This window comes from Xyrauchen texanus, chromosome 17, assembly GCF_025860055.1.
Source record: "Xyrauchen texanus isolate HMW12.3.18 chromosome 17, RBS_HiC_50CHRs, whole genome shotgun sequence".
Taxonomy (NCBI): domain Eukaryota; kingdom Metazoa; phylum Chordata; class Actinopteri; order Cypriniformes; family Catostomidae; genus Xyrauchen; species Xyrauchen texanus.
Genome location: NC_068292.1, coordinates 22,763,207 through 22,777,690, shown reverse-complemented (window position 1 = coordinate 22,777,690; position 14,484 = coordinate 22,763,207). Strand labels below are relative to the sequence as shown.

General features: G+C 40.4%; 1 protein-coding gene and 1 pseudogene across 1 annotated transcript; one reads left to right on the top strand and one right to left on the bottom strand.

Annotated features, from left to right (window-relative positions):
• The first annotated feature begins 384 nt into the window (after nucleotides 1–384).
• LOC127657644 (uncharacterized) lies at nucleotides 385–4,378 on the top strand. The gene is made up of 7 exons (XM_052146509.1): nucleotides 385–513; nucleotides 1,301–1,551; nucleotides 1,645–1,950; nucleotides 2,779–2,868; nucleotides 3,628–3,729; nucleotides 4,155–4,183; nucleotides 4,331–4,378. Exons 1-7 carry the CDS (start codon nucleotides 473–475, stop codon nucleotides 4,376–4,378), a joined length of 867 nt encoding a protein of 288 aa, XP_052002469.1. The 5' UTR covers nucleotides 385–472.
• A 6,380-nt stretch (nucleotides 4,379–10,758) lies between these two features.
• LOC127657643 (nuclear factor 7, brain-like) lies at nucleotides 10,759–14,360 on the bottom strand (annotated as a pseudogene).
• Nucleotides 14,361–14,484: the final 124 nt, after the last annotated feature.

Genomic DNA, 14,484 nt, shown 5'->3' with positions numbered 1-14,484 from the left:
AAAACTCAAGCAAGTGAGAACATCAATAAAACAGATGTCACTGACCAAATGCATTAATGACCACACAAGAAGTAATTAACGTGATCACATACTGTTAATTTAATCTTGTAATAATTTAAAATTGTGAATTATTTGGTTGAATCAGTTAAAATATAATTTAAGCCTGTATTAACTGTGAAGATACAGAATTGAATTGAATGTAGCAATTTAGTAAAAGACAGAAGTACCACTGTAATTATTCAGAATTCTTGCCCAACAGTCTTGACCAAATAGGATTATGACACGTCTCCATCGCGCACTGGTGTAGTGTGCCTGAAAAAAGTTGTGATGGTGTCAGGAATGAACAAAATGTTGGTCAGATCAGAGGAAGTTTCTAACCACATGTAGAGCTGATGGTGTTTAAAGGACGAGTTTTAGCCTAACAATATATGAAGAGAATGAGTGACAGGATGGCTAATAATTGTCATATAGTATGTCAGCTGGGACTGATAATTCTCTGCACGTTTCTCTCAGGTAAAATAATATGCTGTATGGATATCTGAATATCCACTTATTACAAAAATAGTTAAAAGTATATAGTCTGGCAAAGAGTTAGCTTGAACATGCTCAGTTGATTTGTGCAGAAATCTATGTAACCTACTTATCACAGAGTTTTGTGGTGTTTGGTGTATCGTCATATTATAAATATTGTATTCTTCTTGAATGCTCTGAAATTTGGCACGGTATGTTTCTCTTTCACACCCAAAAGTCTGAAGCAAAGACTTATCTTTGTGAAGTCTAGCTGTAGTGCCGTATACTGTATATGATATTTGTTTCTGATGTTTACAGTTTAGACTGCATAATTCATTTTCTCTCTAAGAAAGCAGTGTATTGTTCTAGTCTTCACTTTGTTTGTTGGTATGGACTGCATATTTGGTTAGTTGACCAAAAACATATCCATGAAACTTTTCATGGTAATATTTCTACTGTGTATAAGGGAAAGTGTTTATTTCAGGTGCTGCGACTGGTGGTCACCATTGAATATAAAAGACATTTTTTATTTAAAGCAGGTTTAGATGAAGAAATCTGCTGTTACCACTTACATATTCACCTCAACTAGCCATTCGCAGAGTGTATTTCATAAGAGAAAGTGTCTTGAATTTACCCTGAAAATGTTACATTTCCTGTTGTTGTCATTAATATTGAACAGACATATACAGTAGAACATGAACACACAAATCTGATGTATGACAGGTACAAGTGCAGAAGAAGTGAGCCATGTGTTCTGCAGTGAAGGTGAAAATGTCATTCTGTCCTGTAGTGGCAGATTTTCTGACTGCACCGTGATTACATGGTCCTATAAAAAACAAGTAAATTCAGGGGCAGTTGATCTGTTCACTGGAGGGAAGAAAATGAATAACATAGGAAGACATGAAAGACTGAGTCTGGGGAACAACTGCTCTCTGAACATCTATAAAGCAACAGGAGAAGATTATGGTCTTTACAACTGTCGGCAAAATGTGAATGGACATCAATATCCTGATAAACTTATTTATCTCCATTTTCTCTATGGTCAGTGTTTCTGTTCATTATTTGATCAATCTTAAAATGGCACCATTTTCTATTTACAAAAAAAGTGTTTTTAAAATGATATTTCTGTTTCAGTCTCTCCATCATTCACACAGACTGAGATAAGACCAGACCATTCTATGACTCTCTCCTGTCAGTTGATTTTATATGATGGAGGTTTGTGTGATACTTTGGTCCGTTTTGAGGGAATTCAGCTGTCGTGGGTGAATCAGGCTGGTGTTGATCTGCAGACAGACTCCAGATATCAGATATCATCAGGACACTGTAACAGCACTCTGACTACAAAACTCCTGAATGAAGACAACAACAGAAAGTGGACATGTCAAGTTAAAAAGGGAACTAAAGTGGAGACCTCATTCAGCTATTCTGTCAAGTTTGGGGGTAGGAAAGCTAAATCTGGGAAGATTTAGAAAATATAAGAAGAAAACTATAAAAGAAAATGAAATGTAGAAGATTGTAAGATATAATGATATAATGTCAGTGTCTATAAGATCTACTTAAAGTATCCAGTCAGAACAAACTGAAGACAGAAGTTCACAGTTTCACCCTCTCAAAAGCATTCTGAACTCATTTGGTTAATTGGGTTCTGTTGAAGCACTTCATCCCTTTATCTTTGAATTTAAAGTGAAGATAAAGTATTAAAATATGATGTTGATGTACACTATGGAATGATGCCTCTGAACTCAAATTCAGCTCCAGCTGGTACAGCAACACGAATTCCAGTCACCACCTCAAATTCTCTCTTAAACACACCAGTCTCTATAAGTTATTAACTAGGTATATAATCACTATTTGTCAAATAATCAGTCTTTCTAATTGCAATGGTCTACAATGGTGCTCCAAAACTGGCTTTGGTATCACCACAAATGTAATGAGATTATACACAGTATTATACATATATCTTTTACCTTTTTCGCCCTGAACTTTTAAAATCATTCTTTGAGGCCCAAATATGTTTTCTTCTTATATCCAAAATAATCATGTGTGTTTCCTGTGCACTTAGTAAACACACAAGTCATTTCATGTTAGATAGTGTGTGTACTGATGGCTTCCAGAACTAGCTGAGTGCAGCTGATATAAATAAGACAAAGAAAATAAACAGTTTATAAAAGGAATGTTTATAACTTGATTTAGTGTCTGTGCATTAAATCATAAATATTTTATTTCTACAATATGGCACATCTGTAAATCCATCCTCCACTGCGTTAGACAGAACAACAGCACTGATACCAGTTACTACCCTAAACTCTGCTGAGCAGACATCAATGCCTGAAGAACCAGTATCTCATAAACCACAAGGTATGTATACATTGTTTCAGTGGTTTGTGGTAACTCTTATTGGAGTACAACTTCATTCATGTGACGTAGTGGCTAAAGCACAGGGCTGTTAATCAGATGGTTGCTGGTTCTAACCCCACGGCCACCACCATTGTGTCCTTGAGCAAGGCACTTAACTCCCGGTTGTTCCAGGGGGATTGTCCCTGTAATAATTGCACTGTAAGTTGCTTTGGATAAAAGTGTCTGTCAAATATGTAAATGTGGAGCACAGCTGATCACACTTTTGTTATGTTTTTTTTTTATGTAACTGTCTCATGTCACTTCCTCACCAACAATCACTAATCACTCTCCTTATCAACAACCCATTAACATGACAGCTAATGATTTTATGTGAAAATTAAAGACTACTGTATAATCAGACATGCCAACGAGACTGTAGTCATTTCCCTTTTTTTACTCAGACTTTTAAAACATTATAGTGCGACCGTTCTCTGTTAGTGTGCATTGCTTTCAGCACTACAACATTGCAGTATGACATGCAAAGTGGAAACAGTAGCTCAGAAGACCAACAGTGTATACTGTATATGCAGAATTTTCCACTCAACGAATATGAATAATTATGCCACTTTAGTGTGCCATTGATCATTTAATTTGTCTGTCAATAGTTGATACTGTAGTTTAACATTTAAAAGCTTTTACATCCTTGACTAAAGAACAAGAAATGTTCTCCTGTTGAAAATACCTGGACCCTAATGTGTCTCTATGTCCTCTCTCCCCTAGGGTCTCTTTCAACTTTTGTGATAGTGATTATTGTTGTGATTGCTGCATTAGCTGTTGTTCTTCTTCCAGCTGTTTTTTGGATGATGTGTAAAAAAAGAGCTGGTGAGTTTTCAAAATGTCAAATGTTTTGCAACAGTAGACAAACAGTACAACATATCCTACTTCACAGATAAACACATCAGTTTCAGGTTGTATAAAAATAGTAATTTGATATATAAATATGTAAGAGATTTTACCGATTTTAACAATTCTGTAGCTCTGACAAAATTTGTTGTGACAGTTGTTATCAATGAATTAACAAGACCAAATCTTTAATACAAATATATTGAACTGTTGCAAAAGTTAAATAGATTTTTATTGTTAATTCATTGATAACTCTAGAATATTCAATTTATGTGTGTATATATATATATATATATATATATATATATATATATATATATATATATATATATATATATATATATATATATTATTATTATTACTATTATTATTATTAAATGGCATTTTCACCACAATTTTTTCAGATAACAGAAAAGAGGCTGATGACTTAGCAGTAAGTATTGTAATGCCAGTGATGCTCAAAGGTTTATTCATGAGCTATTTCCATTGTGTCACAAGTGTTTATTAGTTGCATTGGATAAAAGCACCAGCTGAATGACAAATGAGTCAGTTATAAATGTGTAGTGTTCCTTGTCTACAGGCCACAGATAAGAATAAATATGATGGAACAATTTGTGTGCCCTTATGATCCTGAGGGTTGTGTTGTCTGGAGCCATGTGCTCCTGGTAGGGTCTCCCAAGGCAAAGTGGTCTCAGGTGAGGGGCCAGACTAAGAATGGTTCAAAATGACTCATGGATAAAACGGCAAGAGGAGGAGTTACCCTGCCCGGAGGAAGCCCGGGCCCCTGTCTGGAGCCAGGCCCAGATGGAGGGCTCTGCCGGCGAGCGCCTGGTGGCCGGGCTTGTCACGGAGCCCGCCGGGCACAGCCCGAAGAAGCAACGTGGAACCCCCTCTACATCCCTTGGGCCCACCACCCATTGGAGGAACCGCAGGAGTCGGGTGCGCTGCCATATGGGCGGCAGTGAAGGCCGTGGGCCTCGACGGACCAGACCCGGCAGCAAAGGCTTGCTCTGGGGACGGGAATGTCACCTCACTGGGGGAAGGAGCCGAACTAGTGAGGGAGGTGGAGCGCTACCAGTTGGATCTGGTGGGGCTTACATCGACGCACAGTTTTGGCTCTGGATCCGTACTCCTGGATAGGGATGGACTCTATTCTTCTCTGGAGTTTCCCAGGGTGTGAGGCGACGGGCGGGTGTGGGGATACTCACGAGTCCCCGGCTGAGCCACTACGCTGGAGTTTACCCCGTGGACTGAGAGGGTCGCCTCCCTACGACTACGGGTTGTGGGGGAAAACTCTGACTGTTGTCTGTGCATATGCACCTAACAGCAGTTCAGAGTATTCGGCCTTCTTGGAGACCCTGAATGGAGTCCTGAATAGGGCCCCAGTAGGGGACTCCATAGTGATGCTGGGTGACTTCAACGCACACGTGGGAAATGACAGGGACACCTGAAAGGCGTGATTGGGAGGAACGGCCTCCCTGATCTGAACTCAAGTGGATGTTTGTTATTAGATTTCTGTGCTAGTCATGGATTATCTATAACAAACACCATGTTCGAACATAAGGATGCTCATAAGTGTACGTGGTACCAGAGCACCCTAGGCCAAGGTCGATGATCGATTTTGTAATCGTGGTCGCCGGATCTGAGGCCATATGTTTTGGACACTCGGGTAAAGAGAGGGGCAGAGCTGTCAACCGATCACCATCTGGTGGTGAGTTGGGTCAGGGGTGGGGAAAGACTCTGACAGACCTGGGAAGCCCAAGCGCAGTAGTGCGGGTGAACTGGGAACGCTTGGAGGAGGTCCCTGTCCGCGAGATCTTCAACTCACACCTCCGGGCGGAGCTTTTCAGGCATCCCCGCGGAGGTTGGGGACATTGAACCGAGTGGGCAATGTTCAAAGCTTCCATTGCCGGGCCGCGGTGGAGAGCTGCGGCCTCAAGGTTTTAGGTGCCGCAAGGGGTGGTAACCCTCAACACCGTGGTGGACACTGGTGGTCAGGGAAGCCGTCCGACTGAAGAAAGAGGCCTTCCGGATTTGTTGTCCCGGAGGTCTCCGGAGGCAGTTGCAAGGTACCGACAGGCCCGAAGGGCTGCGCCTCGGCCGTGAGGGAGGCAAAGCAGTGGGTGTGGGAAAAGTTCGAGAAGCCATGGAGAAGGACTTTCGGTCCGCACCAAAGTAAGCTTCTGGAAAACCGCCCGCCACCTTAGGAGGGGGAAACGGGAACTATTCAAGCTGTATACAGCAAAGATGGGACGCTGTTGACCTCAACCGAGGAGGTTATTGGGCGTGGAAGGAACACTTTGAAGAACTCCTAAATCCCAACACGCCTCTATGGTAGAGGCAGAGCCGGAGGATGATGGGGATCAGATTCTATTTCCCTGGGGAGGTCACTGAGGTAGTCAAACAACTCCGCGAGTGGCAAAGCCCCGGGATTGATGAGATCCCACCAGAAATGCTGAAAGCTCTGGATGTGGAGGGGGTGTCATGGATGACACGCTCTTCAACATTGGCGTGGAAATCTGGGACAGTGCCTAAGGAGTGGCAGAACGGGTGGTGGTTCCCTCTTCAAAAGGGGGATCAGAGAGTGTGTGCCAACTACAGGGGTATCACACTTCTCAGCCTCCCTGGTAAAGTTTACTCCAAGGTGCTGGAGAGGAGGGTTCGGCCGATTGTCGAACCTCAGATTGAAGAGGAACAATGCGGTTTTCGGCCCTGGCCGTGGAACGACGGACCAGATCTTTACTCTCGCAAGGATCCTGGAGGGGGCCTGGGAGTATGCCCATCCGGCCTACATGTGTTTTGTGGATCTGGAGAAGGCGTATGACCGGGTCCCCCGGAGAGACTGTGGGAGGTGCTGCGGAGTACGGGGTGGGGGGTCCTTCTTAGGGCTGATCCAATCCCTGTACGCCCAAAGCGAGGGCTGTGTCCGGTCCTCGCACAAAGTCGAAGTTCATTCCATGTGGGGTTGGTCTCCGCCAAGGCTGCGCTTTGTCACCAATCCTGTTTGTGATATTCATGGACAGGATATCGAGGCGTAGTCGGGTGGGGAAGGTGTGCGGTTCGGTGGGCTGGGGATCTCATCGCTGCTTTTTGCAGATGATGTTGTCTTCATGTCATCATCGGTCCGTGACCTTCAGCTCTCACTGGATCGCTTGGCAGTCGAGTGTGAAGCAGCTGGGATGAGGATTAGCACCTCTAAATCTGAGGCCATGGTTCTCAGCAGGAAACCGATGGAGTGCGAATCCAGGTAGGGAATGAGGTTTTGCCCCAAGTGAAGGAGTTCAAGTACCTCGGGTCTTGTTCACGAGTGAGGGACAATGGAGCGGAGGTTGGCCGGAGAATCGGGCAGCAGGGGCGGTATTGCACTTGCTCTATCGCGACCATGAGTCACGAAAAGAGAGCTGAGCCGAAAGGCAAAGCTCTCGATCTACCGGTCAATTTTTGTTCCTACCCTCACCTATGGTCATGAAGGTTGGGTCATGACCGAAAGAACTAGGTCATGAAAGTACAAGCGGCCTAAATGGGCTTCCTCAGAAGGGTGGCGGGCTTCTCCCTTAGAGATAGGGTGAGGAGCTCAGTCATCCGTGAGGAGCTCGGAGTAGAGCCGCTGCTCCTTTGGCGCTGAAAGGAGTCAGTTGAGGTGGTTTGGGCATCTGGTAAGGATGCCCCTGGCCGCCTCCCTAGGGAGGTGTTTCAGGCACGCCCAGCTGGGAGGAGGCCTCGGGAAGACCCAGGACTAGGTGGAGAGATTACATCTCCACACTGGCCTGGGAACGCCTCGGGTCGCCCAGTCAGAGCTGGTTAATGTGGCTCGATAGGGAAGTTTGGGGCCCCTGCTGGAGCAGCTGCCCCACGACCCGACTTCGGATAAGCGGTTGAAGATGGATGGATGGATGATGGAACAAGTGCCACAATCAACATTTCAGTTCCTCCTTCTCCATCCACCCATGTGAGTGAAATATATGATTAATACTCAACTTGAACATTCATATGTTGTAATGTACATTTGTACAATACAACATATGTATGTGCATCTTACTTCTGCACATTAGAACTGCCCCTAAAAACTAATAACGCATCTTTTCTATCTGGCTTTTAGTCAAAAAAGAATTGTGATATTTGTTGTTATTTACATATATATTGGTATTTACATTTATCCTGCTGTATCTCCTTTTCTGTTTTATTTTCAATTTTTATTTTATTTATATGTCTTGTTTGATTATTATACAAAACATTGGTCATTGGTCTGTTTTTTTAATCATGCTTTGTAAATTTACTGACATTGACATGTCTTGTTCCCAGCAAATTTGTCTGATTTAGTCAGAGTTCATTTTGATCCCTTAATAAAAAGGTTTTCGAGCGATGTGGGCAGGTGGGCGGCTTCATAACATTTATCATTACATTACAAATGTATATTTTCATTAAACTTGTACGTCATATATGACACACCATATTCTTTACCTTTTTGAAACACCTGTTATTTGTTTTATCAAAATGTTCTGTAGACTTAGTACTCCCGGACTATCAAAATCACAGCAATTTAAATTTATACACTACAAAACAGTAACAGATAGGTATTTTATCTGTAAAATTGCTTGTGTGTATTGATGTTTAGGAGCAGCAATATGATGTAATTTATTGTGACGTTACCACTGTCAGTAAAAAGCAAGCCAAAAAGAACAATGTGAGTAGACACAACACCACATTCCCTTGTTCCTCTATCAATGTCCAATGACTAAACCTACTCATTAGAAGATCTGTTCTTTACCTTCTCTAAACTATATCCACAAGATATACTTTGTGAATTTTCATTGTGATATACAGTTCTTCTAAAGTTGTATTTTAAAACAATTGAGCTATCAACATATATATCTTGTAATAATATCTGTGATTTGCACCTTTTTTTTTTTGACAATGTTTCTTTCAGGTTCATTCTGATGATAGTGTGACTTATGCTGCCATCAGATGAGCAAAAGCTGGACTCCATGATGACTGTGCACCGCTCGCAAAGAAATCAAACATTCATCTATTATACAAAGCACTGCATGACCTCATCATTTCTTTAGCAGAGGATAAAAAAAAATACTCTGGGTTTTCTTCAATGCCACTATAAATATCGTCTTTCAGAGTTAATAAACAAACCCGATTGGTGATCTGATTTATATGATTTTGAGGTCTCAGCTTTGCAATGTCTCTGTCAGTGTAGTTACGTCGGCTTGTAAATAATTCAATGTCAGTGTCATAATTATTAATTCAGGATGAGTATCAAATTTCTCATATATAATATAAATAAAAGCGACCGTTGCTGCTAGAGTAGAGTCACAAGGGGTAGCCTCCTCCTGGTCACAATTAAGTGGTTCTCACTCTTAATAGGGTGCGTGGATCACGGGGAGTAGCATGAGCCTTCACATGCTTGGAGTCTCCGCAGTGTCATGCACGACGAGCCACGCGATAAGATGCACGGATTGACTGTCTCAGAAGCGGAGGCAACTGAGACTTGTCCTCCGCCACCCGGATTGAGGTGAGTAACCATGTCACCATGAGGACCTAGTAAGTAGTGGGAATTGGGCATTCCAAAATTGGGGAGGAAAAAAACATGAACTAACATTAAACAATACTTCATTCATTCATTCATTCATTCATTCATTCATTCATATATTCAAGAAATGCTGTAAAAAGTAATTGATCATTATTAGTTCATGATATGTAATGCTCATGTTAATAAATAGAACCTTATTGTGAAGTGTTACCAACATGTTTAAATAAAAACTGAATTATAAGAAGAATAACTTAAGATGGCTTGCATGCTTGCACAAAGTTCTGAAAAACTCTTGGATCAATAATTTTCTGAAGTGACCATTGCAGGCTTAATAACACCCTAATCGGTTTGCACCAAGTATGAAAACAGGCAGAGCAACTTGATGTGTGTTTATCCCAAGATGATAGGAATGATCATTTGGTGCTTGAGCAGCTGACAGCTACTGTGAAAATTACTGTACACAATCCCATAGTTCATTAAATTATGTGATACTTTTTTCTTCTATTTAGAGAGTGAACGTATTTCTGTTAGTGTGTAGAATGTGCTTGTGAGGTCAAAGCATCATTGTTTTTTCATGTAAATTTATTTTTTATTTTTCAATTTTTGCTGTAACCATTTATTAAAAGCCAAATTACAATGCTTGTATGCACAACATCCTCTCTTAAATCATTTCTGTGTTTGGGGCATTTATGCATAAATTAAGAGATTCTCAGAAATGCTTTTCTTAAAAAGAAAAAAAAAAACAGAAGAGACAATGACTCACTGACTTTGGTGTCTTGATTGTGGGCTGTTTCAACATAAAGTTCTGCATTATACTGTGAAACCATAAGATGTGTCAGTTTAAAGGAAAAGTTCACACAAAAAAAGAAAATTCTATAATAATTTACTCTCTCTCACGTTGTTCCAAATCGGATGACTTTCTTCCAAGGAACACAAAAGGAAATGTAAGTCAGAATGTAAGACTCAGTCACCATTCACTTTCACTGTATAGAACAAAAATACAATAAACGTTAATGGTGACTGAGTCCAACATTCTGACTATAATCTCCTTTTGTGTTCCATCATAGAAAGAAAATCTTAAAGATTCGAACAACATGAGGTTAAATAAATGGCGAGAACATTTTCATTTTTTTCTTTTTCATTTTTATTTCCTTTAAATTCAGTCTAGTGAAACATTTGACAGAATTAATAAAATGGTGGCAAAAACAGAAGTTTGAAATTTGGTTCTGCAGAAAATACAGAAATGACTGTAAAGATGATATGGTTTGTAAATAAATAATACATTGTTATGGATGAACTGAGGGTGTAATTTTAAATAAAAATGACAAGTATATGCTTGTTCTATGGGGATTGCCTGTTACTGTATATCTGGAGATTTCTATGAGATTACACTTCCAACCTGCATATAAAGATTCATTTTGACATGGCTGGATATGACAAGATCAGACAGTAGATTTAAATGAGTTAATTCAGTCATGATTCAAGCCATTAAGCAGATGCTTGTATCTGAAGCAACAGTGCACATTCAGTATTACAGGAATAACAGGGATGCACATATGTCACAGTTCTGAAGAGCAGAAGCTTCTCTGGCTCTTTCAACTCATGGCTACATACATTTACTGTATGTTCTCAAGAGATAAAAGTTCTGTTTAATGTATATGGTCATTATATAGTCTTACATTTCTATTACAATAAGATTAATATGGAACTACTGCACCACTGATGCTATTACATTAACTTTAGACAGCCTAGAAAAAAATAATTAAAAAAAAAAACATATTTGATCAAAAGACTGAATTTCGCTGAATATTGAACAAGAGGGGTTCACTAGATCTTACCTTTCTCATGTCAAATGAAACCTTTGTGTAAAGATGCTGACCCAAATTGCATCAAGCATATCACAGGCAGAATTATTTCTTTTAGAACTTGGCATGGCCCTTCCAGAAAACAGGACACTTCCGTTATTAGATTTTTCTAAAATGTTTGTTAATCTTATGTAATACATTTTTGCTGTTATTGACTTGTAATAATCAAAATTATAAACAAATAAGTGGATCTTTTTTTATTTAAATACTATCTAATATTTGAAGATTAAAATATCGCAATCAGCCTTATGTCAGGGCTATTTAGTAATGAGAATAAATATCATGCCAATGAGAATTTGCTAAAATTGCTGAACTGGACCAGCATGTTAGCATTTGCAACCCATATGAGCATACAGTTAGAGGGTCACTGTTGATTCCATCTAGATATAGCCCTGGCACCAGACTGAGACAACAAGTCTGCTTTGAGCTGTAGTTTCTTAGGGCCCACAGAGACTTGTTGTCAGCATTATAGAATGACTCCTGCTTTCTTTCACAGTCTAGATACAACTCCATTTTCCTTCGTTTGTCCCTAGTGCTTAATGGAGTGTCCTTTCCATCACAAGACAGGACATATACTTTATTGTGTTTAAGGTGGAGCTGGTTCTCATGCTCAGCAGATTTTTATTTCTGCTTTTCTGTACCCATTTTTTTTTTTTTTTTTGTAATTCCATTTTTATTGATTCATAATTTAACACAAAGAAAAAAACATGATATATATAAATAATGAATCAATCACTTTTAACATTAAACCCCCACAAAAAGCCCTCCCCCTACCAATCTCCCACCTCACCCTGACCCCCCACAAACACCCTGTGGTCAACAGAATATAGATACACACACATAAAAAAAACACAAAACTAAAACGACAAAAAAAGGAAATACAATAATCAAGTATAATTAAAAACAAAACTCTAAATTGATCTCTCCATCGCCCCTCCTCAAGAGTCCCCCAAAAACACTAAATAATTGCTTCATTTCTTATTGAAAAAATTCCCAACTCCCATCCTTCTGCCCAGACCCTCCTCGAAAGCAGCCACCCTCCCCATCTCTGCACACCACTCTGGGAATGAGGGTGCTCCATCTGACTTCCATCCCCTTAAAATAACCTGCCTACCAATCATCACACTGGTCAAAACCCAATTTTTTATGTACTTATCCTTATGTAAATACCTATGTAAATGAGATCTGGGAATCCCAAATGTTGAATCAAATCATTAAAAAAAGATCTTTATACTCCACTCTCATATGGGTCACCGAGTGTATTAACCTCCCTCTCAATCCTATCTGACCAACAGAAAGGGAACTTATCAATACATAGTTTAGGTTCAGCCATTTGCTCGAGGCAACATTTAAATAAATATCTGAGTTAAACACACTGGATACTTTCGTCAATGTTGAGAGCAAATGCGAGATAAAGGGGTGTAACTTAACTTCACCAAATGAGTTTAATAGAAGGGCTTTGGAGTGGTGAGCTATTTTGAAATACAATACATTTTAATAACATTAACCTTCCCAATCATAAAATGTAATGAAGCCCACCTGCCCACATCGCTCAAAAATTTTTTATTAAAGGATCGAAATGAACTCTGAATAAATCAGACAAATTTGCTGGGAACAAAATACCCAAATACTTAATGCCATGTTTGCTGGAAGGCGCCCGGCTGAAAAGCCGTTACAGGGCAGTATGCTGTCAAAGCCAAAGCTTCATATTTAGACCAATTAACTCTGCATCTCGAAAAATTAGAAAAGAAATGAATAAATCTATGGAGGCAAGGAATAGGTAGTGGGATCAGAGACAAATAATAAAATATAATCTGCGTAAAGCAAGAGCTTATGTGCCACATCCCCCTTTCTGTACCCATTTTAATGCAAACTGTCCAGTCTGGCTTTACCCCGACCTCTACTATTCAATAGTGCTGGCCAGCTTGGAAGCTTTCCAGTGAAACAGTACAAGGGTTGAAGTTTTTATACAGAGCAGACATTCTGTCAGCTTAGCGGATTCTGACGCCCCCTGTAGACCCTTAAGTTTGAATCTCCAGGATCTTTCAGCGTCAAACCCTCTAAAACTACAGGCACAGGTAAAAATAAATAAATTAAACATTTTAGATGACTGCATGAGTTGTTGAACAATACTCACAGTGTACTAGCAATTCATATTTGTATTTTATTAATATATTTCAACTGTTTTTCAACCATGCGTTAGACAGAGCTCTTTGACTGTTGTGGTGCGTCTTGCTGTTTTTTGTGCTGGAGCAATTAGTTTCTTTAGATCCTAAGGCAAGTAAAAAAAAAAAAGGAACAGATAAAATGCCTTTTAGAGACACCTGCGTTCTGTTCCATTCACCCTTTGTAACTTTGGAACTGCCTTGTTCTGAAGGCAAGGTAAGGTTGGGTGAGAAACAAAAGAGAGTTAGGGAGCACAGTATGATCTTTCACCTTTGATCTATACCTAAAACAGATGCTCAATGTAACAAGATTGAACAAGTGCAACTGGATTATGTAGCAAGACAATGATCCAAATCATAGGAGTAAGTCAACGACTGAATAGCTCAAAAGAAGCTATATTAAAGTTTTGGAGTGGGCTAGTCAAAGTCCTGACTTGAACCCAATTGAGATGCTGTTGAAGGACCTTAAATGGGCAGTTCATGCTTGAAACCCCTCCAGTGTGGCTGAACTAAAACAGTTCTGCAAAGAAGAATGGGCCAAAATTCCACCACAGTGTTGTGAAAGATTGATCTCCAGTTATCGGAAGCGTTTGGTTGCAGTTTTTGCTGCTAAAGTTAGCGCAACCAGCAGGGATTTTACATAGAAACTGGCCAAAACTTTGTTGAGTGGTCCTATTCTGCATATCACTGCCCCCTTCTGCATATCGCAGCGTCTATTTGTGGCCTGTTCTGCAAAACATGGCGGCTCATTTCAGCTTATTGTGGCCCATTTGGCCACGATCTCCCGATGGCCAGTCCACCCTGTTACAGGTCCTCCTGACACTCCCAGCACTTACACTCCATGATCTCTCTCTCCCGAATACTAATCACCTGCACCTGAAACTTGTTCCCACATCAATCAGCTTCACTTCATATAAGCTCTACTCTCCTGTCTCTCTTTGTCTGGTCCCTACATCGATCACAGACTCACTTACCTGCTTTCTCCTCGAGACGTTACTTAGTCTTCATCCCAAGCTCCTTGCTCCTACGTCCCAGCAACATTCTTCGAAGTTCTCCTCTCCAACGCCCCAGCAACGTTCTTCGAAGTTCTCCTCTCCAATGCTCCAGCGTGTTCAAGCTCCTAGCTCCATCGTTCCTTCGTCAAATTCCCGTGATCTCCTCTCCA